The sequence below is a fragment of the Balaenoptera physalus genome, assembly GCF_965194825.1.
Source record: "Balaenoptera physalus genome assembly, chromosome: 6".
Classification (NCBI taxonomy): domain Eukaryota; kingdom Metazoa; phylum Chordata; class Mammalia; order Artiodactyla; family Balaenopteridae; genus Balaenoptera; species Balaenoptera physalus.
The window spans coordinates 65591853-65618595 of NC_138885.1; the positions used below are offsets into that span (position 1 = coordinate 65591853).

Below are 26743 nucleotides of genomic sequence, written 5' to 3' on the forward strand. Positions count from 1 at the left end.
TAACATATGTTGAAAGACACTATAGTTTAATTGAAACCTACCTGCAAACTTTTGAAGCTGATTATGGTAGAGCAACAATTTTGAAGTATTTTGCTTCTAAATGGACATAATACCACCATTTAATGTTTGTTAAAGCAATATGTAATACAAAAAAGTGGTTGTGCATTAAGTGTTTCTTTTACCATCTTAGATTTTTAACCATCTACTATTGCTTTGGCTCTTTGTAAAAGTAAGGTAACTATTAAGTATATTTTGTTGAGAATAAGTAGATTTTTTACCAGTGACAATACATGTTCATTTAGGTATTTCTAGTAAAAAGTTATTCCATTCATTCCTTCTCCACTCTGAATTATCATCACAACTCATTAGGCTTGTGATAGTAGTCATTAGATATTTATTTTTATATTCCTTTTATTGGGATCTGTCTGTCACCATTTTTTTTTTTCCTGTTTATGTTTCAGTCGACCTCTTCAGGATGGAGATATTATCAACATTGATGTCACGGTGAGTAAATCATATAAAAGATAGTCTTTGATCAACTTCAGAATTGCCGGTAGCAACAAGAAGAAGAGTGGATTGAAAATGTGAACTGCACCGATGGAAGTGCTGTTTACTTCTAGACCCAGACACAAGCAGCTGGTTTCCTTTTTTGTCTTTAACTCTGTGTTTATTCCAAGTAAACCCAGGCCTGACTTGAATTTAGGGCTGGAATCAGATGCACTGAGATCAATGTTGGCCTAAGTGAAATGTCAACCCAATCCTGCTATGTGTCATGTTTTTGAGAAGGTGTAATTGTTATTGATCCACTGTGTAGTTAATGCAGAGCCCACAGCACTGGGCAGCTGCTGAAGCTAGATATGTATGAGATGAGCTAACGCGAAGAAAGCCAGCATTTTTCCTTCACTCTGCCAAGATTGATCTTCCTCTTCCTGCTGATTTTGAGTGGGGCCTGTCATTATCTTACTCTGTCATTAGGGGCTACATTGGCCTGTGTGTGTCAGTCTATTTGGACAGCAACTCTTTTGCTAGCAGTGTTCCTTAGATTTATTAAAATCCCTGAAGGTAACATTGTATTCCATTTCTGGTATAGAGAGCCTTGAACTCAAAGCGTACAAGCAGAGTGCTTTTCTCTCTGAACTTCAGTTTTCACCAAATGGTTAACAGCCTTTCTTTTAAATAACAGCCCCAAGTAATTTAACACAGGAACTTCAAACTGTACAAGCTCTAACCTTTCTAATTTCCTTAGCCTTTCACTATTCTCAGACTTGGGTTATTTGTGCTTTGGCAGTTCGTTTTACTAAAAAAATTTGTAATGCTACCTTTGGATTATGGAGATTGTAAATAACTTCTATACATCTGATGATTAATAAATACATTTTAAATAAATAAATATAAATTAAACATCTGATGAGAACTAGTTGAGATAGCATTCAAGGAGTACAGTTTCTATTAATGAGGAAATATTCTTAATAATAGTGATTTCATATCCAGACCATGAACCTTAGGTGGGAGTGGGAATGTGGTGGAGATTGGCATCCAGTAGTTTAGTTCAGTCCAATTTTTAGTTGTTTAAATTAATTCAGCTTTTTTTCTTCATATCAATTTGTCTGAGGATATAGCCAAATATTCTTTTATTGCTGATGTTCTTTCCTATATCATTTTGTCCTACTGAGAATACTTGAACATTTGCTCTACATATATTGTTGCTATCGTTCCAACTCAGAATATGTAGAAGGAAGTATTTTATGAAGTGTACCTGAAATGAAGTATTTTTCATGATGCACTTTTCTTTTGGATTGTACCTGATTTGGGGGCTCTTCGCTTATTATCTCACCTAATCACCCCCTAATAAAATATTGCTTCTTTGAATGAAATCAGCATACCCTTCCTTCCTGTTTCCAATGTGTCCAAAGAGAATAGTCCATGCCTTTTCTAAGTTTCCTGAAGACTTTCAATAAACAAGTCCATTTTTAACATTAAAATGGTCAAAGTGAAATATTTTCAAGTGTCTAGAAATGTGAAGGGACCAAGAAAACATACAGGTCAGTATCTTAAATTATATTTCTTATGAAATATTTTATTAAGTGAAAGACTCCATTATTAGATCCTATACTTTTATCAGAAAATACTCATTGCATTTTGTAATTGTTTACATTAGTATATATCACAAGAAAATAGGCTTCTTTCCCCCTTTAAAGTTGAATGTTTAAAAAAAGATAATGCGATACCCATATTAGTTGCTCAATAAATATTTGTTAAATAAATGAAGTATAAAACAAGAATAGTTTGTGAGTAAAAACAGTAATTATAGATAACTGCCACAGACCTTCAAAAGTATTATTTCCATATATATTGAATCTTTCAAGTAGTCATTTTACAGGCTAGCAAAAAGTAATATGAAAAGGCAAATAAAGATTTTTTAAAATACATTTTTACTTAAATAGCAACTGTACAAACATTCAGAGTTACAATTTTGTTTTAATAATTACTCTTTATTAGTAAATGTTATATACTTGTGTATAAAATCAAAACTTGTACTCTCTTGGATTACAAATGGGAATAAATATATAAAACACTGTTTTATTGCAAGGTAATTAAGGTAATTTGATGTAGTAGCGAAAACACTTGATTAGAAGCCAATAATCCATCATATTAACCTGGTTCTACCTCTGTATTCTGCCACTAACCTTAGACAAGTTACTTGTCTGTGCCTCAGTTTCCTGACTTATAAAGTGAGGATAAAATAAAGACTTCTCCTGCCTCCCTCACAGAGTATACAAGAGTATATTTTTTAAGCAGAAGAGTATACATATTAATTTGGTATTAAAACAGAAAGCTCAGATAAATCTCTTTCTTATTACAGTTTCTGCATTCTATTTCATGAGAAAGAGAAATGTGAAAAATAATTACATAGGACACGTTTATGCAAAATAGCAAATTCCATGCTATATCAAAGGATCAATGTTCAACCAGTCTCCTCTGCCTTCTATAGTTATTACAGTGTTTGGTAATTATTGATTTTTATAATGAATCTGGTGTCTTTCAAGATCCTACAGGGCCTTCTGAGTCATTGAAGACAGATAAAATGCTATTTTCTGTAATTTTATTCTTAAGCCTGTTTTGTTACATTCTGATTCTTTAAAAATCCATGTATAGTGTTTTCTGTTAACATTCTGCTATCTGGAACATTTGATTAAGATTCCACTTCCAGACAGGATTTTTCTATAACATTTTTCATTCCGATATTGAGCCACTTCAGTTCTTGGAACTGAATTCTCCTTCTGTCTGTTATAACACCAACATGTCTATCTTATTTCTTCTTGCCATTATCTATCACTTCCAAGTGTGGGACTGGTAAATAAAAGATAAGTATCTTTATGACACTGAAGAAACTTTTCACTGTGTTAAATACTTCTGGATTCTCTAAACCTATTGTAGTAATTGTGGGTCAGTGTCTTTGGTCACTATTTCTGCATATATAATTTTGTCTCAGAAATAAAATGAGGACTCAAAATGTTAAAGAACATTGCTAATCCTAATGCTGAAATAGCCACACTAGTCACGAATTTATTTTAAAATTCTGCAATATCATTGCATGTCTTCCTCTTCGTAATTTCTGTAAGGCTATTTCTTCTTTTTTTGTAGGTAAACTTGACAGTAATTCTGGAAGGGTGAAACACATGAATCTACTAGATACATAAATGAATGCAATGTAGACTTTAGGCGAGTAGATTTTTAAACAGGACATACTTTTAAATTTCTGCCTGTGTTTAGGTTTACTACAATGGCTACCATGGAGACACCTCTGAAACATTTTTGGTGGGCAATGTGGATGAATGTGGTAAAAAGTTAGTGGAGATTGCCAGGAGATGTAGAGATGAAGCAATTGCTGCTTGCAGAGCGGGGGCTCCCTTCTCTGTAATTGGAAACACAATCAGGTAAGCCTTACACTGACAAGTAAAGGGAGGGTTGGCAAATGGTACAAAGGTTATTGGTGGCTTGGTATAAAGTTGATGACATGTTTTACTATTCAGAACCATCATTTCAGTCTGATATCAGTATGTGAACTGCCAGGCTGCTGTGTTGTTCCCTGAGTTTAAAAAAAAAAAATTTTTTTTTAAAGTGAATTATATCAGGTCAGCAAAGAAACTTATAGAAGCAGCAAGCAATATTTATGTGACTGCTTTAGTTTTAGCTTGACATGTTGGTCTGTAGTGTTCCTATATTCAAAATCACACCAAACGTGGAAGGAGTAACTAAGAAGGGGTAAGTATCCCAGCTCTTGGATAATGAGACAGGAGAAAAGCTAGATTTTATAAAGGCATGAAGTGAAACATATTCCTGTGATAGAAAGATAAAAAGCATTAGCTCAAGCAAGCCTTACCTTTCAAATTGGTGGATTAACAAACAGCCTGAAAAGGTGATCTTCTGTCTTTTTTTTTTTTTTTTTTGGTCTGGTTCATTTTCCCTATAAACCATTGTTTACTTTCCACACAACCTTCTATGCTTGCTTTTTGAGAGTATGTGTATTTTCCAAATTCAAGACTTTTCTTTGTAATGTGTTACCTACTTTAGATCTCTTTTTTTCCCCCATAACTGTTTTGAAGTAGACATACAGAATATGTGTTTTCATTTAACAGTAACATATTTTGTTAAAGATGATCACATCAGTACCTTTTAAAGTACTGTTCTCATTAATATGAACCATTGAATACTTCCCATTTGTCTGAAGGATGGAAGGCTTAGTCACCTTGAAAAGATGCTGCCTTTTTTCTTCGTAAGCCTTCAAATACTTTAAGAAAAAAGGCAGTAAAATATCAGTTAAATGTATTTATGGCTTTAAAAATATTGTAACAGTGTCTGAATCAAACTTTAGTAAAATCTCTTTGGGTTATATGCGAGAAGCTTTTATTGAAGACTTTGAACAAAATTGTGTTTTTGACAGTTTTAAATTATAGGCTAACTAGCCTGGGAAAAAAGGATAGTGTCTCTCTGTTCTTTCATAGGAAATGTTGAATCAGACCCCTACTGGGAAAAGAAATTTAATGCATATCTCACTATCTTACTGTCCATGAATATAATAGAAATGAATTCAAAATGCAGTTTTATTTTTGCAAATGGGATGAGTCGATAGATGTACCTCATATTTTTGAACACCTAGGGTTCAACAAATTTACTGGTGGTGCTCTTGCATTTTAACAAAATTTATTCTTCAGTAGAAGGGGGCAGAGAACACTAGATTCTTATTCAAGCATTCTATCGAGCTCTGCATTCATGGCTGTGTCTAAAGGGCATGTCAGCCTTTGATTCTCTCTGAGAGGTAATTATCCTTTTCCTGTCACGGAACAACAAATGATAGCTAACTACAGAGGCACATTTGCAGTAGTCACATTCATCAACTGCAGAAAAAAAAATTCAATTTAATTGTGCAACACAGCTGCACATGGGCTTTTGAGCATTTCTGTTGTTCTCCCTGTCTCGCTATTCCTCCCTCCAGATCTATTTTTTAAACTTTTTTTCTGGTTATTTTTTCCCTTTTTTTGTCTCTTCTTCCATTTTTACTCTCTGTACTTTCTTGTTAAAGTAATTTTCCTTTGTGGCTCTCATTCTTTTTTCCCCATTGAAGGCTATGAATGTAGAAAATTATCACAATTACTCATATAATTGAGCCTCTTTGTAGCAAGTGCAACTCCAGTAGCCTTTCTCCATCATGAAAATGGTTTCATTATAGGGTTTTTCATATTCTCTGACACCATCTACACAGAGGAACAGGCGTGCAGATGAGATGTACTAGGAACAGGCTAGATCAGTAAGGTCACAGTAGGAATAATTAGCTCTGCTATGGAAAGAGCATCTAGGCCTTTTACTGCTACATAAATGTACTGTCCGTGGCTTTTAGTCACAAAAAAACTTACTAACAAATGGAGCTCCCGCCTACTACTTTGAAAAAAAGATTTGTATCAACACTACAATTTTCCATCATTAAGACTAATAACACAGAGCCTAGTATACATCAAGGGGAATAAAAAGAAAAATCTCACATTCAAGTGGCGGCTGGGTGCTGACCTTTGTTCCCTTTTTTTGTGTACGACTTAACTCTTTACAAAAAAGAGCCACACGCCACACCAACATGCAGGTGAACTCCAGCTAGTACTAGCAAAGCATAGCATTCAGTCGGAAAATCTGATAAATCTCCATGCAGGATAATGCATTTCATTACATATTCACTACATTAATTCTGGCTACATAAAAAAAAAAAGAAGAAGAAGAAGAGTAAAATTGAAAGTGACATTGGATTTTAGCTATCTGGATACAAAGGTCAGTTTTCGCAGAGGATGAATTTGCATGTACAAGCTCCTTTGAAAACCAGATCAGTCCCGACAACGGCACTTACGAAACTATGTGAAAAATAACAGACAATGAACTTTTTCCTTTACCCTAATGCATTTCATTATTTAGATGGTCTATGTCTGCCGCTGAGGAGGAAACTGGCCCCAATTCTAACAAATGTTTGTTCTGATGTGTTAAGGCAGTGTTTCTGGACATCTATTATTTCGCCTTTTCTCATTCAGGCAAAATCTCAAGGGAGTAAATAAACAAACGGTCTCCACCTTTAAGCCCAAAATACTCGGAGTCATTACAGACCGAAGGTTGACAAACATCTTTCAACTCAGCCTCGTTTATTTTAAGATACTCACCATCTTTTGCATAGCCTCCCTCTACTGATACACCATGAAAAGAACATTCAAGCATCTTTCAGTAGTATTATGTCACCAAAAACCTGGTGATCTTTATAGGAAATTTTGAAATTTTCTGAAACCTAAAGGATAGGATGGTATCTCTGAAGAAGCATTGGCTAAAAGAGTTTAATGAAAAGAGTTCTCTCTGTGCCCTTCTGCTTCGTGAGGGATAGCTAGTGATCTTTAGGTTACAGTGTTATTATACTCACTGTACTTGCATTTGCTTTAAAATATTTCTAAATCTGTATTTTTGTTATTACCTCTAGATGATATGAGCTGTACATATGAAGATATTGTGAATGTGTAGATTCATGCATCACAAATATGTGACAGTTCAATCAAAAATAATTTAAACTTATACTTGTAAATGTCATGATGAAAGTATCAATGAATGGTTTTTAATGTTTAATTCATAAGTATATGTTTTGATATTAATTTAGAAGAATATAAAGCAGATTTTTAAAAATAATCTCTTTCTATTAGATTATGCACATTTAAACAATAAGTGGCGCAGGCAAAATAAGTCATTTTAATGTCATCTGTGATGGATTTTTCTTGACAGCTACTGTAAATTACAATTACACTGCTTCTCTCTGCACATGAAAGTAAGCATTGCAATAAATTATCTTTTATTTCAATCCATCATGTCTGCTTTTCAGAAACAGAAAGCCTCAAATAAAAGTTCAGCACTGTTGTAAGAAAAATACAGTAATTTGTGATCCAGTTTGAAACAAAAAAATGTACCACTCTTTTAGAAAACAGTTGTTGGCTTTCAAAAATATTACTAATTGTACTTAAACGTTCCTTGTCATTAAAGGGAATCCTTGAATTTGTGCATTCCTGCATTCAAAACTACTGCTTAAAATAAAAATCTGGAAAGATTAAAGTAAAATTCCATAACTTAGAAAATCAGGTGCCATTTGAGATCCTTTAATTAGAGATGTGACCATTTGGAAATCAGTGCTGTTTATAGAGTTCATGAGAAAATGGTAATAAAACAATTTTCATGTGTATTTTTATTTCTTTAGAAGAGTATGTACTTAAATATAGTACTCCTCTGCCCTCTTGGGTAATGAATGTATTCTTAGTCATAAAATGTAGTTTAAGTGTATCAAGAATTTTAATTTATCTGGACAAAACTTCAATTGAGGAAAACTATCTCATGAAAGGGAATTAAATTAAGAAAATGATCACAAGATGAAATTCCTTTAGAGAGATTTTTCTTTCAACTCTAAACCGTACCTGAAACATGAACTGTAATAATACAGTATAATTTTCAGGTAAGTTCATTAGCTACTTTTATACATCTCCTTCCTCCTCTCCCCTCCTCTCCTCCCCAAATATTCCATCTGAAGGCCTTCAAATCATAGATGTACTCAGGCTCATGTGAGTGGCTGTCTTAGAAAATTTTTAATTAGAGAAAATCAGAACAGAAGAGCTAATACCAGGAGCGTTCTTTTGGTAGATTTTAACAAAAAGACGGCAGATTTCATCTGTGAAATGTCCAAGGCAAGAAGACCCTCATGCTCAGAAATGGGTCATCCCCTCGATGGCTGGTGTTGGGGAGCAGTTGTATACTTCTTGGGCACCCCTGCCCACCCAGCAGCTTCCATTTTCCCCAACACACCAGTCAAGAGAAGCACGTGTACTCCACTTTCCCATGCCACAACTAGGGATCCTAGCCACTTGATTCCATGTTAGAGTGGAATTTGCTACTACAAATTGCTTGGATTGCCGCCACAAAGTTAGATTTAAACCCTAGAATCAGGTAAATAATCTTGTGCTTCCCTTATATTCCAAAATAGAAGAACAGTATATAGTAGAATAGTAGAAGGGGTACTCTTTTCAACAGTAGTTAGAAACATTAATGAGATTTTATTCCATTCAGTCCCAGGAAGTATGCGTTAAAAAGCGAACTACCAATCCAGAAGGAAGATACCCTAAAAAGCAGACAGGCGTGTTTACTTAGTTCCTGAGGATCAAGCACTGAGATAGGTGCTCAACCAAGGAACTGAGGGAAATTTGTCCTGTTCTTTTCCTCTTTCCACACAGCTGTGAAATCCTCTGACCTTTGCATCCAGGACACATACATTCTATGATCCTCCTATAACCAGAAGTTCCAGCAGGATCCAGGCAGTAAATTGTTGTAGAATGCACTCAGATATCTTTAGCCACCTAGTAATTGCACAGCTTCTTTTATGAAGAGGAATGAGAGGTATCGGGGGGGGGGGGAAGGGACCCCAGGTGTTTTTTCAGAGTGGGCTTTCTTCCTCTCCTCTCATCGGAAATTAAAATGAAGATTGCCACTGTAACACACATTTACGATGTAGCTGTGATGCCTGCCAGTCAGTTAGAGCCTTAAAAAAGAACAAAAACAAAAACAAAAAACTAGTTTGGTTTTTTAAGAAAAGAGAATAGAACAGTTTATAATGAATCCTCTTAGAATTATTGAGGTTTGTTGGGACATAGATAACATAATTTACAGGTTTAGATAGAACCCCTTCTTGTAAAAAAAAAAATACTAGATCAGTTTATCTTACTAAATAATCTCTCTTCCACCCTCTATCCACTCTCCATCCTGAGTTTCTATTCAGAAATTGTGTGGTACAAATAGGAACATCTTGGAAAAGTTGTTATACCTCCTGTCCAAAGTGCAAAGACACACGGAAATAAGTATAACCATAAAGAACAACTTAAGAGATAAGAGCATTCACTTACCATTCTTCCCAACACATGCATAGCTCACCTATTTCTGAACTGTTACATGGAAATTAAATCTGAATGAGAGGCTGCCCACCTGCTATTTATAGTGATATCCTGGCCTAAGTGAAGACATTTTACAGGTCTGGAGATGAAGGTTAAAAATGTATAGAGCAAAGTATATCGACAGGAATGCTCATAAAGATGCTGGCTAAACGCCTTTGAGTTCATGTTAAACTAAACCGAAGGGCTGTTGGAACCTCTAGTTTGGGATCTAAGAACTTTGGTTCTGTTAAGAATTTAAAGAGTGGGCCTGTAAATCCCAAACCATTATTATGGTTAGGGTTAAGGCACTTTGCCCTTCATCCACATGAAAATATAAATTGTTAATGATATGTATGTTCTTGTCTTTCTGGTGCTCCCAGAAATGAACATGTTCACCTGATTGCAAAAATGACTTCTTAACCTTGCAGGTGAAGATTTTAGGGTTGGATTCTAAGATTTCACTTATATGGGGGATAGATGGAACCCAAAAGATTTGCATGTAGAAGTAACTAATGAAGCATTAAGAATTAGGAATCACAATACTAGCTTCACTTAAGCATCGTAGCGATTAAAAAGCATTTTTTATGAATTTTGTTAATGGTGTAAGTCTTTAGTAGAAATCCCAAATAATCACAAAGTTTTGGAGTGTTTCAAGAATACTGACAAAGTAGATGTGACCTTTTGTGTGAGTGTGTCTGTTTGTAAAATGTTTAATGTTCTGAAATACACCAGAATAAGGGAATTATAGAAGTAGGAAGTCACATTTCAGATTGTAATTTTTTCGTTTGGTTCCCAAATCAGTGGTAATTTGCACAGCCTTTTTGTGAAACTCCATACAAATCAGGCAGGTTTTTATGACCTGCCTTACCTGCACATGTATCTTGGTTATACTGAGCTATATATGTGTGCATGCACACTCATCATCTAAAAGTGGCCTTGTTTGAATGCTGTACTGAAGTAAATGAAGCAAATGACTGTGTTAGATACATACCTTTTTTTCTTCATTTATCCAGAGGGAGTTGTTACAAGCTGTGACAAAATTTAAAATTTTTCCAGAATAATGAAAACAAGTTGTTACCATCCGACTCTAAATATAACTTATTTTTTTCTTTTCAGAGAATATTTTGAAGTGACTCTGTGTATGCATTTAAAATGATCCAATTTAATTAAGTATTTTGTTTGGTCACTTTTAAAGCCAGATAACTCATCAGAATGGTTTGCAAGTCTGTCCACATTTTGTGGGACATGGGATAGGATCTTACTTTCATGGACATCCAGAAATTTGGCATCATGGTAAGAGAGTTAGTTTGGGAGCTGTTTATTGAATGTAATCAGGATAAAGCAGTTTTGCTCCTGAATCCCTTGCTGCAATTTTGAATCCACGTTGTCATCCTTTCCTATGAGTGTGTGGGTGGGAATGGCGGGGGGGGGGGGGGGGGGGGGGCGGTCCTACCTAATCGTAACCAGCACATTACTATGTTATTGAATTAGAGCCCAGCCGTTTCAGTCCCAAAATAAGGTTTGTTTTGCTTTTTGTCTTCTGAAGGGTGATGGCTGGAAGGCACAAGGGATATTTGTCTAGAAAAAGTTACTGAAAACAAAACACCACAGCATCAATGTCCCAGCAGCATGCACATATGACTGTTTTCTGTTTTTCTTTTTCTGCCCCCTTCTCAAACCGCTGACTGTTGTGGTTAAACTTCATTACATCCTACACAGCGTTGACAGCTGATGTATTTAGCAGCGTGTACTCTTAGTGATTTCTAGATTATACCCACCCTGGTTCTTTCCCCAGAATCTCCTGTTTTTCACTGCCTGGATGTGTACCCTACAGTGAGAAAGCAAGGGTGGGCCAGAAAGGGTGGGGTATTTGGGTTAGGGTAGGAAGCAGTTCTGTGGAGTGCCCCCAAGGGGGGTGCACACCTGGACAGGGAACAAAGGAAAGTTGGTCCTAGAGCCTTGACCTGTGTGCTTGGGGTGGGAGCAGCCCCTGGAGGAACTACTGGCTGAAATCCATCCCCTGGAAGATCCCTAGAGACTCAGCAGGTCAGAACTCCCTTTGGGCCAAGGAGCTCCACCAGAGGCAGCTCATAAGAGGCCCAGGCTGGAGTGCAGAAAGGGCCTCTCAGGCACGTGCCCACCCAGCGCCAACACCTGGAAATATTTCAAGTCACCCCTGTTCTTGCCTCCTACCAACCTGCCTTCCCTTTGACTCAGTTCCCAAGATGTCTTACTCTTTGGGTTGGAGGTGTGGAGGGCAAAGTCCAGGACCCAGCGAAGCCAGGAGACCTCAGAACAAGTGGCCACGGGACAGTGGAGAGGGGGAGCCCAACAGGTGTCTCAAGCACCCAGGCTGCTTTTGCTCAGCCTTGGTGCACCCTTTCTAGGGGCCCTGACCCCAAGCTCAGAAAATGCAAAGGCTGAGGCCTAGGAGCCCTGTGCTTATTAACCCATGGGTGGTAGCTACCACCCAGGATTCTAGAAACCTCCACCCTTTCTTCCTAAAAGAAAAAATAAATAAAATAACCATGTTTTTTCGAGCAGCCTAACCCCTCTAATTCCGTTTCTCTCTGTCCTCTCCATTTCCCATTCCCGCTCCCCACACCCATTGTCTTCTGTTTTTTTGTTTTTGTTTTACAGCGAATGACAGCGATCTACGCATGGAGGAGGGCATGGCGTTCACCGTAGGTCAGTGCTGAGCTCCTCTTCGAGGGCAGTGGATCCCCCGCGGAAGCAGCGGCGCTGGCCTAGGCCAGGCAGTCCAGTTGAAGGACTAATAAAGCCAATCAGCATAATGAAATAATTCAGATGCATAGTAAATCTGATTAAATAACATCCTCGAGCCCCATCTTCCTAAATCAGATACTTACCGACACATTTAGGAGACGGCAGCCGTCCAACCTTTAATTCTGTTACCAGCGTAATGTGGTGTTTGGGTTTTTTGTGTTGTTTTGTGGGGTGTTTTTGTTTTTGTTTTTCATTAACACCCAGTGACTAGAGGCGATTACGTCCCTTGCTCCCTGTCAGCTAGTGACATCCTCTCTGGTAACCCATTCCTGGCTGATCATGTGATTGGTGTCACCACCAAATTCCAATCACCTAAGACCCTGAAGGCATCATATTTCTGACTGTGGGGCTTAATGGAGAAGCAATTAGAGTGAAATAAGAAAATTGTTATTTGCTGATTAATGAACATTTTGAGCAGGTTTTAAAAATTCAAATATTTTTAAAAACTGACTGGTATTCATAAGAGGGACTGGTGTTTGGGTGGTTATTATCCACAGGGTCCTAATTAAGGCTTGATTAAAATGCCCTTTTTTCCTCTAAAAAAATTACGAACTAGGCAACTTCATACATTTTTGAATGCCATAGCGTTTCCTCTTCCTACTGTTTGGTTTGTAGCATACTATGTAAGCAACATCAATTATCAGAGCTTGCGAGATGACAACATGAACCCGTGGGGGGAAGCACTTGGAGGGAGGGAGGAGAACCTTTTTATTCTCTTTTTTGATAATCAGCCGAAACAATGTTTGACAAGAATCTGATTAGATCACTGCAGTAAATATTTTCCCTCTTACAGAGCCAATTATAACCGAGGGATCCCCTGAATTTAAAGTGCTGGAGGATGCATGGACTGTGGTCTCCTCGGACAATCAAAGGTGTTTGCTTTCTGCCGGTTGCTTTTAAATTGTGTAGAGAGGGAAGGTTCGTCCGACGACGCGGGCGAGCTGCTGCTCCCCGCCCCGCCGGCGCTTGAGCGCTTGCTGATCGCTGCCTTGTGTGTTTCAGGTCGGCCCAGTTCGAGCACACAGTTCTCATCACGTCGGGGGGCGCGCAGATCCTGACCAAACTGCCCCACGAGGCCTGAGGAACCACCCAAAGGTCGCAGAGACCCGGCGCCTTTTTTCTTAAATTTCTGAAATCCAGCTGGAGAACTTTGAGAAAGAAACAGGCTAACGGCAGGTCTCACAGTAACCTACCCAGCACCTAATAGCGCCTTGGGAAAACGCGGTGGGTACTGGTGGCCGTTGAGAGCTCAGATCCGAGGCCCCGATGTGGCCGTGCGGCTTCGGAAAGACGGGTCCTGGCGCCGGGCTCTGCTTCCCAGCGCGGGAAACGCATCTGGAAGGGAGTGGGGACGCCCTCATTTGGAAGACGAGGGATTCCTAGAAATGCATAGCTTTCTCTTTCCCTTGTCTTGACTGCCCGAATAAAAAGCTTTCACCTCCTAAAACCGCTGTGTCTTGTGCTCCTTCGTCTCTGACGGTTACTAGGGGAAGAGGGTAGGTGGTTAATTTTTGAGTCTCTGAACTTTCCACACGCGCGCGCAGAAAGAAAAGCCCGAGCCTAGCTGTTAGGAATTTTTTTAAAGTCTCTTTTTCCCCCCCTTTCGGACCCTCCCATTGGCCAGCCCTGAGGGAGCTCGCGGGGGCCAGCTGCCCCCAGCCCTTCCGGTTCTTTCCCCTTCATAGCTGCTTTGCGATGAAAAGATTAGCCTGCCAGTGGAGGAGTTAGCTACAAACATTTCCTTGCCTCTGGACCCTGGGCCTGGCCCTTCCGCAGGGGTTATCACTCCAAAAACTTGACTTTCCTGGTCCTCTGCGGCTCCTCTTCCCTGCCTTCAACACGCCCCGCGCGCCCATCCCAAAGGTTAAATTTGAGAGACCCTCCCTCCAACACACAAAGGCAAGCTAGACCGTTTGTCGTGCTAGGAATTGGAGCATCGGTCCCACCCGCCCAGATGTGAGCAGTGTCTGGCGGGTCTCCTCCCTAAATTGATCTCTTCCAATACTGGCCTTCTTCAGACCTGCGCTAATGCGCTGGAGACTCAGAGCATCCCTGCAAGAAGAGACACGGGAACTTTTGAGGGCAAGGGCCTAGTTAGTCGGGATTGGAGCTGGCGAGTTTAACCCTGATTCAGCCTGCCAGCAGCTCCACCTGCTTCAGAAGCAGGAAATCCAAGGGTCCACATTCTGCGTCTCCCAAGGCTCATTACCGCCCTGAGTACCCTGCCTTTCTTAGGGCTCGCTCCTCAGGACCTCTTCACACCTGGGCTCAGAGGTGGAAAGGGCTGGGCTTCTAGCAAGCCATGTAGAAAGTAGTCTCCCCCTGGTCATGGTTTTAGGGTGTCCCGCCCATCAGTGCTTGTGCTAACTCTTGTTTCTACTGAAGCGGGTTTTACAAAGCTGCCATGCACTAAATACAGATTGGGCTCAGCTCCAGACCACCAAGGAAATGTGGACACCTGTCATTGCCATGACAGGTGGCCTCTGTGATAGGACTGGAGAGCCAGCTCGTCGATGTGACATTCAGAGTGTGGGAAAAGTTATAGGAAACTGAGGCCAACGAGCGTGCTTGGAAAAGTGGCTAGTTCGAGCTTTTCCCTGAACTCGGGGTTCTCATGGGCATCCTCCAACCTTTCCAGCTCCCTTTCTCTGCGTCCAGGTATGTAGAATTTGGACAGAGGTGATTCCGATTCTAGTGGATCTGAGAGCTGGAAAAGATGAGGGAGGGGTTCAAGATTTACAAGATCCACAGGAAAACTTTAGGGTGCCGGGGAGTTGGCCAAGAAAAGGCCTAGAGACTGAGGCTGCTGCCCCAGAACAACCCGAATTTTCTAGAGAGGAACAAGGCCCAGATGGCCTTGGGAGAGTTTTGCCAGAGAATGACTTCATTTCTCTCCTAGATTAGTCAGATTGCAGCGATTAGCCAGTATCTTATCTACGGATCCGTTTACCCGGAGATTCCCCAAGAATAATTTCATTAGGACCACAGAATTTTACCAGCCACTGGGATAACACGCTGCTTGTGCAGTAATTTTTCCGAGGTGGAGGTATTTATGGGACAGGTTTATAATCCCACTTATTAAAGTGACTAACCTCAAGTTTAAATATGATACGTATATATGTATATATACTAGCACCAGCCAATCGTCAGCAGCTCCGTAGGACACAAACTTGAATTAGAATGAACTCCGTTTAACATGCTTTGAAGTTGAAATTTGGAAGCAGATTTTAAAATATCTTGTCCACGTCCCCACCCCCCAATCCCGCCAACTCAACTGGCCCCAAACCTCACCCCAGGTTGCAGGGATTCCAGCCACGCGTGACTACTGCTAACACCACAAGGCGCCCGGTCCTGTGGTGTCTCCTACAGGTCCTACTCGGAATCCGGGGCTCTCAGGATAAATGAGAGAGTTTTGTTGCCTCTCTGAGTTGGGACAGGCGAAGATCTAAGCAAGCCGGTGTTTCAGAACAGGTGTCGCCTTAGCGGTGAGGGTTGGGAGGGATCCACCCTGGGCTCTTAGAATAGAGATAAGATCACACAAGGAGAAGCTAGTCAAGGCCGGGCGTCTCAGCGCCCGAGGGCCCCGGCTCAGCCACCCCTCCCCGAACCTGCTTCTCTGGGGCTAAGAAATAATTCTGGAGTGTAGACACTCCCTCGCCCAGATATAATTCATTTTTAAAATAACCCAGGCTCTGAAACCGTTTCCCGTGCGGGTCCTTTGTTCCCTGGAGCCAGCCCCGTCCCCTGCGCTGCGGAAGGCTTGGATTCCCCCCTCCAGAAGTGAACGGCAAAGAGCCCTGGAGACCGTCGCAACCTGTGGCCGCCTCTCTCCCTTTCCCCCACCCTGCAGTTCTGTGGAACAAACTGGCCCAGGGCAGCCCAGCCGTCGGGTTTCCTCACGCCTTGCCCTGAGCACCAGCAATCGCCAGCCTTGCTTCCCTCCGTCCCAATCCCTACCCCGCGCCAGCCACGGCGATCACTTACGTGGGCAGGGCCCATGAGGCGCGCGGGAGACCAGGGGCCCGGGCGGCATCAGCTGCGGTGCAGGGCGCACCGCACTCAGCACCCCAAAACAGGCGCTAGGAAAGAGCAGTTAAAACCACAAGTGCAACACGGAAATCAAGAGGAGTGGAACGGCTCCGGGAGTTGCCTGGTGGCGGAGTCATTAGCTGGTTGTTGCTGCAAAGCCTCACCGTGTGCTTCGGCGATTAAGGGGGGGAAAGAAAAGAAAAAAGAAAAAGAAAGAAAGAAGGAAAAATCTTTTTAATCGTTGGCAAACCCGTTATTGGTTTGGAGGATTGGTTGTTTTGTTTTGCTTGGCTTTTGTTTTTTGCTCCAACCACGCTGCCTGAAATATCTCTGCCCCCCAATATCTTACCCTTAAACCAAAGGAGAGGAAGTCCCCGGGCAGCAGCTGCCGCTACAGAAGTTAAATGCGAGAAGCCCCTTCCACTAATATCTGTAACGACAGCACCGATGTAATTTGTTTTGAATGTTCATTTTTATTGGTGTTCCCTCTGCCAAAATGTGCTTGATTACAGAGGTTTGTCCTGTGATCACTGCGCACTCTAGAAAGGGGAAGGTGCCTCGGCGAAGGTTCAGCTCAGGCCAGATCAAACCCTGGGCTGTTTAAGGCTGAAAGGCTGCATGTTGCTATTAGTGTTAAATATATGGCTAATTATGCGTATGAAAATTAAACATCAGTGTTATGCTAATGGGGCGCCTTCAGCTGCGGATCCGAGCACTTGAGACTACCATTTAATCAAATGAATCAGTAACTAATACATCTGCACGTGTGAACTTTCACAAGATCATTTCCCTGTTCCCGTCACACCGCTAAATTATGAAAGAAATAATTATCAACACTTTCTAATTACCTAACAAAGTAATTTGGGATTCACCGTGGGGCTGGCGGGATAGGGAACCAACAGCCCCTTGGCAGCCTGCGTGGTGCGCGCCACGCCTCATGGGGGGTGGCTGTGTGGCGGTGGCGGCGGGGGCTTTTGTGCACTTTTCTGTACCTAGCGCCCCAGCAGATAGAAGGCGCCGCGGCAGCTTTTGCCTCCACCAGCTCTATCCCAGGCCCAGTGGCGCCCGCTTTGACCCCTGGAGATGAGGAGGATCCTGGGTGACAATGAGAGACGTGTTCACACACAGACAAGCGAGCCTACCACTGGCCTGGTTTTGCTGCGGGTTTTGGTGTCCTCCAGGACTCCTACACCCCGGGTACTCTCGCCAGACCCCAGGAGGCCGGAAAATGACCACCTGGCGTCCGCGGCTCAAGCAGAACTGAGCCCGCCAGCTCCTAGGCTCCACTCCGTGCCGCGCCCTAGGGGCGAGTGAGCCGGGGCGCTCGGCGCAAAGGGAATGGAGAGGGGAGGGGGGGGGAGGAGGAAGGTTGGGAGGGAAAGAGGAGGTGGGTGTTGGGGGGAGGGGGCGGTGCGGTCGCCTTTCCTGGGAGGAGAAGCGCGGGTTCCTGGCTCTCCGCGCGCACTGTTTTAATCAGACCGGTGCAGCCTCGAGCTGGAGTGGCCAGCTTGGCCTGGAGCAATGCGAGCGGGCCCCAGGGAGCGGCGGCGGCGCGGCGGCCGAGTGAGTGAGTTCGCCCGGAGGGCCCCAAACCCTCCCCCAGGGATGTGGCAGAGCGGACCCAGGCCAGGGAGGCGCCGCCGGGAGAGTGCTGCGCTAGGCACGAGACTCTCGGGAGGACAGCGCTCTGTTGACTGCCTCCGGCGCCCCCATTGCGCGACTCCGCGTACGGGAGGCCGCGGCCGGGCTCCAAAGCCGCCCTAGCTCTGCACCGGACCGGGTGGCGATTGCTAGGAGAAACTGCCCTGGTCCCCGGTGTTGGGGGCGGTCGGAGGGTGGGGACAGTAGGAGGGGGTGGGCGGCGGTGCCGAACCACTGGTTGATTTCTGGGAAGTAAGACGCGCCGGGGAGGCGGGAGGCTGATGAGCCGCGGGCCGCGGAGGTCCCGGCGCGGACGCCTCAGCCCATTGTGCGCCCCACGCTGCGTGCTCTGTTGCAGAGGAGCCCCGGCCGGGAGGTGTGGATGCTTCTCTCCCGAGGCCGGGCCGCCTCGCCCGCTCTAGTCCAGGGGAGCCGGAGCGCCTCGGACCAATCCCCGGTGATTATGCAAGACAGCGGACCAATCAGCTCCGCCAGCTCATGAATATTTATGACCTTGGCTGAGTCAAAGCTTTGAAGCGAGTTTGGGGAGCTCGGCAGCATCATGCTTAGACTTTTCAAAGAGACAAACTCCATTTTCTTATGAATGGAAAGTGAAAACCCCTGTTACGCTTAAATTGGGTTCCTTCCTGTCCTGAGAAACACAGAGACCCCCAAAAGGGAAGCAGAGGAGAGAGAGAGAGAGACCCACACCCAGACCCCGCGAGAAGAGATGACCATGACCACCATGCCAGAGAGTCTCAACAGCCCCGTGTCGGGCAAGGCGGTGTTTATGGAGTTTGGGCCGCCCAACCAGCAAATGTCTCCTTCTCCCATGTCCCACGGGCACTACTCCATGCACTGTTTACACTCGGCGGGCCATTCGCAGCCCGACGGCGCCTACAGCTCGGCCTCGTCCTTCTCCCGACCGCTGGGCTACCCCTACGTCAACTCGGTCAGCAGCCACGCGTCCAGCCCCTACATCAGTTCGGTGCAGTCCTACCCGGGCAGCGCCAGCCTCGCCCAGAGCCGCCTGGAGGACCCAGGTACGTGCGCCTGCCAGGGAGAGGAAGAGGTGCGAAGGGAGGGAGGGAGGGGAAGAGAGAGGAGGAGGAGGAGAGAGAGAGAAAGGAGGGAGAGGAGTGGAGGAGAGAGACATGGGATGGGGGTGGGGAGGGCGCCGGAGCAGTGAAAGGTTTTGGGTATCAGTAAATGCATCCCTGTCATAGCAAAGAAATTTAAAAAATATATATCCACGCAACTTGCAACTATCCAGCGAAGGATAAATCCGAGAGCGTCCCCTGGCACTGGCTGGGCCTCTGGGTGGCTCCGTGAGCCAAGCACACAATGCCCTGGTGGAAAACAGAAACCCACATGTGCACGTATTAGTCTCGGTAATTATTTGTTGCGTAGCTCTGTAAACAATGTATGCAATTAAGGGTAATTAAACCTCAACTACTGCCTGTAAAAATAGCAAACTTTCCCTGCAAAGGCAGGAGCTGCGCGCCTGGGAACTGCCCCAGTCCGCTTGCAGCGGCCGGGGTCGGGCCCTTTGGACTTGGCGGGACCTTCCCTGGCTTTCGGAGTTTCTTGAGCGTTCTCACTCCTGGTCCTGCCTCTGCCACCCCTCTGCGGTCACTTGCTCTGGGCTCCCCGCACTAAAGGCAGTCCCTCGCCTTAACTACGGCCCCCACTTCTGCTGTCCCTCCAGGGGCTGACTCCGAGAAGAGCACGGTGGTGGAAGGCGGTGAAGTGCGCTTCAATGGCAAGGGGAAAAAGATCCGCAAACCCAGGACGATTTATTCCAGTTTGCAGTTGCAGGCTTTGAACCGCAGGTTCCAGCAAACTCAGTACCTAGCTCTGCCCGAGAGGGCGGAGCTCGCGGCCTCCTTGGGACTCACGCAGACGCAGGTACCTCGGCGCTGCCCCACTGTGGCGCCACGCAGGCTTCCCGCGGCCAACCTGCACCCGCAGCTTCATTTCTTGCTCTCTGGGCGTCAGGGGTCGGGGTGTGTGTGTGTGTGTGTGTGTGTGTGTGTGTGTGTGTGTGTGTGTGTGTGTGTGTGTGTGTGTGTGTGTGTGGGTGTGTGGTGTGTGTGTGTGTGTGTGTGTGTGTGTGGTGTGTGTGTGTGTGTGTCCCACCCCGGCTCTCGCAACGTCTCTCCTTCCTCCGCAGTTCTCTCTGCCCTGGCTCTGTCGCTGCCCTCCGTTCTTGGACAATCTGATTAGGGCACAAGAAGGATTTCCCTAGGCACTTTGTTTGGGGACTCTGAGGTCACACGTGCCCGAACAACTGGAACAATAGACGCGGGGGTTAATCCCTTCTTTGCCTTTAAAGTGTGTGGCTAATCACTGCAGGCCTGGGCCCGAGCCTCTGTCTCCCTCCTCCTCCGCCTTCTCACCGGTTTGGGTTGGAGGGGGGAATCCTTTCCTCCGCCCTCTCACCTCCCAAGTCCCAGACCCTGGAGGAGAAACGGAACCTTCCTTCCCTGGTTTCTCTAAGATTCCGGGGACCCCTTGGGCGTTCTGATCACGACTGGTGCGGGTTTCCAATGTCCGGGCCGGGATATGGAGCAGAGTTAGGAGATGCTAAGGAAAGGTGGATTTGAGTCCAAATGAAAAGTTTAACAAAACCCTGTGGCCTCCTCAGTCAGCCCGCAACTCGCTCAAGGGCTGAAATGATGGCGCAAAGAGAAGGCGGGTCACACTGGAAATAAATTTCCTCCACTTCTTTTCTCCACTCGGTTCTTTTATTGATGTTCATACTGGAATTGAAGCCTCGATGTTATGCAGGCTCCGCGTCTTCCCCAAAAGATTGCCGGGCTCGGGCTGAGTCCCAGGCAGGCGAAGGCCTGGATCCCTGCACCGCTCACCACCACGCTCCCTGGCTCTCAGAGAGCTGCCCCTGCCGGCCACCGGCGGCCCGCGGTGGGGCCTCCCAGCCTTCGGTTCTTACGGGAGAAGGGGGGTGTGTATGCTTCTCCATCAGGGAGCTGCCAGGTCGCGCAGGGCAGTGGCCCGCGGGGTATCCTCTCTTGCTGTCCCACGGCCCCCTTATCTCCCCAGGACCAAGGTAGGCACAATGGACCTAGACCGAGTCACGTTGTTGTCCGCTCTTGCAGGTCAAGATCTGGTTCCAGAACAAGCGCTCCAAGTTCAAGAAGCTGATGAAGCAGGGCGGGGCGGCTCTGGAGGGTAGCGCGCTGGCCAACGGCCGGGCGCTGTCTGCCGGCTCTCCTCCAGTGCCACCCGGCTGGAACCCCAACTCCTCTTCCGGGAAGGGCTCGGGCGGCAGTGCGGGCTCCTACATCCCCAGCTACACGTCGTGGTACCCCTCGGCGCACCAAGAAGCTATGCAGCAACCCCAGCTCATGTGAGGTTGCGCGTCCGCACCCGCCCGCCTCCTTCCCGTCTCCCTCTGCCCGGGCCCCTCTCGCCTCCCGGTCCATCCGCCCCGTCCGCGTGCCGTGGGTCCGGAGGAGAAGGGCCCAGAGGGAAAGAAGAAGGAACAGTAACGGCAGGACGCCTGCCGCCTCCTCCGAGTGCCGCGCGGTCTGGCTCGGCGACTTCCCTGGCGCCCACGCCCTTGCCCGAACCCCGGCCTCGGCCGCGCGGTGACAGCAGAGTGGCCTCGAAGCGCAGGCACAGCGGCCTGAGACAGCGGGAGCCGCAGCAAGAGCCCACCGGACCCGACCGCCGACCCTCAGCTGTATGGGACTATCAGGAAAACAAAACAAAACAAAAAACAATGTAGAAAAAGCAAAAGCTCTTTCTGTCCTGTCCGTCTCTTGTCTCCTTTCGCTCTGTATCTGTGCGCTGACGAAGTCGAGGTTCTCGTCCGTCCGCTGTCCTCGTTCTTCGACCTCTGAAAAAAGTCACCAGGTCGGAGGAGGCTTGGTCCACCGGGCCACCCAGTTCCGGATACTGGAACGTTTTGTCTTTTCGGACCTTTTCCTGGGCCTGCCTAACCATCTGTGTGGCTCGTTCGGGTGTTGGGGGAAATTGGAGGGAGGGGGTTTTATTTATTGAGAAATGGATTTCGCTTGAGGCTGAATGTTCGGTCAATTCACGGTTCTGTGGGGCGCGAGGAGCGCAGGGTCCAAAGGTACCCATTACTTTAAACGCACCTGGAAAAACGAATAAGGAGGACCTGGTGATTTTTAATTTATATAGTAACTTTTGTACTTCGCTGGTATGGAGAGGTTGGAACCGAATGATTTGCATTTTTTACATGTCCCATATTATTTTGAAAAGAAAAGAGAGAGAGAAAGAAATGAAGCCAACACAATTTCCTCATCTCGGGAAGAACGCTTGATCGCTTTGCCTGGTTAAGAAGGAAAATCCTAATTCTTCCCTTGTGGAGAGAGAGGACCGATGGGCGGGGAGAGAAAACGTGCAGGGGTGCGCCAGTGCCCTAATGCCGGTGGGCTTTAAAGTAAGACGAAAGCAGCTTTACAACAATCCCCAGAGGCTCGACCACAGAATAATGCCAGTCACCACCCTGAATGCACAGTCTCCAGTGCAGGATCTAATTGCTGTACATATTATTGTTATTAATTATTATTGTTATTATTATTGTTCTGTAAACATGTTGCACAAGCTTAGCTTTTTTTCTGTTGTGTGTGCCTGTAAAACCCGATGCTTTGTGAAATGAGAATCTTGACATTTTACTTGTGAAATTTGGAAAATGTGATCAAATGAAATCAACCGTGTTTTGTGTTCTCTATGTCAAAGTTTAGTTTTATATTGAGAATGTTAACTTATTGCTTTGTATCTTGGGGGGGGAAAGAACTTTGTAAATAAGTTATAAAGTTTCTCTGAGACAGTAAAATTATGGTTTCGAGAAAGAGTTGCTGTCTGGTGTGCTGTGTGAGGGGTGCTGGGGCCAGGCCAGCAGACTGCCACCTCTGGGGCCAGATGAGGCAGGGGCAGCAACTCCTGTCTCCAGACTTAGCAGGATAACGGCGGAGGCATGTGAAGCCCCTGCTGGGACCATTCTTCAAGCTTAACTCCTGACCCCCCCCCCAAGGGTCTGATCCCTGCCTGGGTTAGAGGGCGGTGGCAAGGGTCCCTGGGAAGGGGAATCATGAACAGGTGCGGCCTGGCAGAGCCAGGGCTCAGGAACCAAAGGGACTGTGAAGGCCGTCTAAAATGAGATGAAAGCAGAGCTCACAAGCAGCCGCCCTGTGAGATGTAAGTGGCCCCTGCGCCCAGTCACCTTGCAGGGAGCCTGGAAGCCTGAAAGTGGAGACACTCGACTATGCCCCTCGAATCCGCCGGGATCTGGCCTCTCGGCTTTTGCTTGCCCGCAGGGCGCTGGATCTCGACGCGGAAAAGACAAGGCCAGACGCAGGAAAGGGGCCGGAAGGACACGTCTGTCAAGCTACCCCCCAATCAATCAGTGAGCTCCGGGGGACAGTCCCAAGGCGCCACCCGGGCCCCTCCACAGCCACTCCCACCCATCCGGGCCCATCCATAACGAGAGGCCCATTCCTGCCTAATGACCCCGGGCTTTTCTCTGCGACTAGGAGAAGCGGAGGTGCGGAGGGAGGGGCAGGTGGGCTCCGCTGACTCGACGGAACCCGAGAGCTTGTCAAGCCAAGCCCCCACCCCCTCCAGCGCAGAAGTCCCAAGGCCAGGCGGTTAAGGGTCACCTCCAGTGGACCGTTTTGATCAGTACACTCCAGAAGAACGTGGGCTCTGAGCCGCTAGCATCAGTCTGGCACCCTCCTCCTGCGCCCCAGACCAGCCTCAGCCCCAGGCCCCACAGCAAGCTGAGAGAGCTCAGGAAAGCTGCGGGCCCCGACGGGCTGCTTTGAACGATTCCCGCTTCCCTCGAACTCGCCTCCCGACACTGCTTCCCGAGGGGGCTGGCGCTCCGCCTTTGGGGGCCCCTTTGCAGCGCGCGGTGGGGAGCAGAGAGGGGAAGGCAGTGATCTGTGTTATGACAAGCACCCATTTTTCAATTGGTGCTGGTGAAAGATCAGATGCGCCAGGCTTCTCCGACGCCCTTTAGGAAAGGGAGGGGAAGGGGGGAGTGGTGGAGGGAGCAGGGGAGGTGGTGGGGAATGGAGCGGGGAACCTCGAGGCTCCTTCTGGGCCTGAGAGTGGGGCTCTTCCTCTCCCACAAGCCCCCAGAATCTGGAGCGCTAAGGGGGGTGATCGGACCTTGGAGACCAGGATGCATGCGGGCGGGTGTCGAAGCTAAAAAGAGGGAACTGTTTTCCCGGGCTGGGCTCCGGCGCGGGGACAGGGACCTTCCTGGATTTCGTTTCGCCTGCCAAATGTGACTTTGCTAGCGGGAAGGTTTTGGCAGATTTCTTTCACGCATCCAACTCTGGTACCCCAGACAGCCGACAGGGCCCAACGCCTGAAGCCACAGGCAAAATCTGTTTGGTCAAGCGGATTTTAATACTTTGAGATATTAGCTTATACTAATTTAATAATCTCATGCTAACAGTTCAAATAGAGAAATTATTAGTTTTAGCTCAACGAAGGCGGTCTTTAGTTAGGCTCTATTATAATTATAAGCGGTTGTACTTTAAAAAAATGTTAATCTCAATATAGGTCTAATTAATGCTGCCTTGTTACTGACAAGTAGTTCATCAAATATCTGATTCAAAGATTTTCATAATGAGTATATTAATTAAACTATGAATAATCTAAAGGTGGTTATATTTAAACAATACCTCATTATAATGATTAAATACTGATTTTGAATATTATGTCTTAACAATTGTCACTTAGAAAACACAACCTTTCCTTATGTATGAGTCTGTAATGGCAAAATGCAATTTTGGGATTTTTTTTCCCCTTGTTCAAAAAATGTGAACCTCATTTTAAAACACTTCTGAAATAGGTTACACACAGCTTAATGATTATCAAAATGACTCTTTTCTGAAAAAAAAGACCCCAAAGTGCGCGTACAGCTGCAAACCCAAGAGGGTCAGCATCATTTCACTGTATTCTCTTCTTGATTACAAGCCGGGCCCATCAAACACAACATAATTACAGTAATTTCAGGTTTATTTATTCTAATGCAGTTTCCCCATCTCTCTGGTAATTATGAGCAATTTTTTCGCCCAGGGAATCTTTTTGCATTAACAAAAGAGATAACGCACTGAAAGCCAAATTTGCTGTGCATTGAGAAAAGAAAAAAAAAAATCAAATAGGTGCGAGCTGCCATCTCTGCAATTCTCCGGTACCGGAGCCGGCAAATTGCTTGCAGGTGTATGAAGCAAGCTTGTCAATGGCCGGGCCTCCAAATTAGCAAATGCACTGCGTCGAAGTAATGAAGACAGACTTAGCAAAATTGCCAAACAACAGATACCTCTTTAATATCTTCTCTCACACACTCGCTCTAAAAGGGGTAGGGGTGGGGGTGGAGGGGCAGAAGCAACAATCCCCAGCCCCCTCCTCACTGGTCTTGGGTTTCATAAGCTGGGGACTGAGTGGCCCTGCAAGTAGTGGTCTAATTGTGGAAAAATCAAGCTCCTAAATCTAGGCAATATTTTAAAATACAACATTGGAAACATGTTTATAATTCACAGTGTTCCTTCGTTGATTATTATGTTTTATTTTTATTTCTTTCTTTTTGAGATTTGCACTGGGCTAGGTCAGATGGCTCTCCAGACTTGCCTATTCTGCACTAGTTTAAAGAGCCACAAAAAGTTTTAGAATCCCCCCATCTATATGCACAGAAGTATGAATTTACTCTTAGAGTCATTTGATGTAGAAATTAACTAAATCTCTCCCTTTGAAGAAATTGTCAATTTCTGTCACCAGAGGAAAGGTAGGTCTGGGTGCTGGAAACAAAACCTGCGAAACTCGATCCCAAGAAAAAGTGGAAGGAAAGAAGCAATCCAGGCCCCTAGCTCTATATTTTTATCCTGCTACTCATGTCTTTCATTCTGTATCTTTAAAAAACCGATTTCAAAAATCTCTAGCTTTTGTCATCCCACCGCCTGGGTTAAACACCCCGAAATCAAAGGCTAAAGCGAACTTTTCTGCTTCTCATCCCTCATGGCCATAGAAACCTCTATCAAATGCAGTAGAGAGGGTAAGGGTCTCTCCCTCTCATGACTCAAAGAAACCCTCCTTCCGTCCCAGCTCCACAACAAACCCCAATTCAGTGTAGACTGGCAAACGGCTCTAAAGGGTGCCTTCCCCAGGTTCAAGAAACTGTCACCCCCCACCCACTCTTTTCCTACCCCCTCCCTCATCCCCCAACCTTCAGGGATTAACACTTCCTGAAACATCAAGTGTTTTTATAAAAAGGAAAAAAAATAATCCTGACATCGCTGACAAGAAGTTTTGATGGAAGAATTAGCTGGTGCATACATAATCACTCCCCCCACCCTCCTATTCCCGGAGCGGGAGCCGCTGCGGCGGGCGCAGCGCAGCCTTCCAACCCTCTGAAAAATGAAACCGGTTTCCACCCTTACCTTCTTCAGTGTCAATTTCAGATAATCTGGACACAATCTTTGCTACATCAAATCAAAAGGGTCGAAGGCGGCTTTTGGCTGGGAGAATGACAGGAAAGAAAAGGCAAAAAAGAAAAAAGGAAAAAAAGAAAAAAAAAAAAAAGGAAAAATAGGAAATACAAAACCGACCAAACCAGAGCAAAACAAAACCAGAAAACCAAAAAGTATCCCCCAGCCCCATCCTCCTATCCTGAGGTAAAGAGTGGAAAGAGGTCTCCAGGACCAGACGCCTCTGAGCGCCGCAGGCTTTTTGCAGCGCTGCGCTTGCAGAATAGGACTGAAAATTTCGGCTATATAGCCTCTGTCTTTATAGCTGATGAA

General features: G+C 45.4%; 2 protein-coding genes across 10 annotated transcripts in view; both read left to right on the forward strand.

The window, feature by feature from the left end:
* Window positions 1-13719, forward strand: part of METAP1D (methionyl aminopeptidase type 1D, mitochondrial) — a 78656-nt gene extending 64937 nt beyond the window's left edge. For 7 of the 8 annotated variants that reach the window (XM_082465483.1, XM_082465489.1, XM_082465486.1 and 4 more), the window contains 6 exons: window positions 462-504; window positions 3775-3938; window positions 10681-10778; window positions 12126-12173; window positions 13066-13144; window positions 13275-13719. In XM_082465483.1, the coding sequence (XP_082321609.1) occupies window positions 462-504; window positions 3775-3938; window positions 10681-10778; window positions 12126-12173; window positions 13066-13144; window positions 13275-13353 (511 nt within the window). In that variant the 3' untranslated portion in view covers window positions 13354-13719. The remainder of the gene's footprint in view (window positions 1-461; window positions 505-3774; window positions 3939-10680; window positions 10779-12125; window positions 12174-13065; window positions 13145-13274) is intronic. The other variant, XM_082465488.1, reaches the window with a different exon arrangement.
* A 3988-nt stretch (window positions 13720-17707) lies between these two features.
* On the forward strand, window positions 17708-23023 carry DLX1 (distal-less homeobox 1). 2 transcript variants are annotated; one of them, XM_082466534.1, is made up of 4 exons: window positions 17708-17868; window positions 18301-18985; window positions 19651-19850; window positions 21062-23023. In XM_082466534.1, exons 2-4 carry the CDS (start codon window positions 18673-18675, stop codon window positions 21314-21316), a joined length of 768 nt encoding a protein of 255 aa, XP_082322660.1. In that variant the 5' UTR covers window positions 17708-17868; window positions 18301-18672; the 3' UTR covers window positions 21317-23023. The 2 variants fall into 2 exon arrangements, with proteins under 2 accessions (XP_082322660.1, XP_082322659.1); XM_082466533.1 differs by having other exon boundaries at window positions 17708-17864.
* The last annotated feature ends 3720 nt before the right edge of the window (window positions 23024-26743 follow it).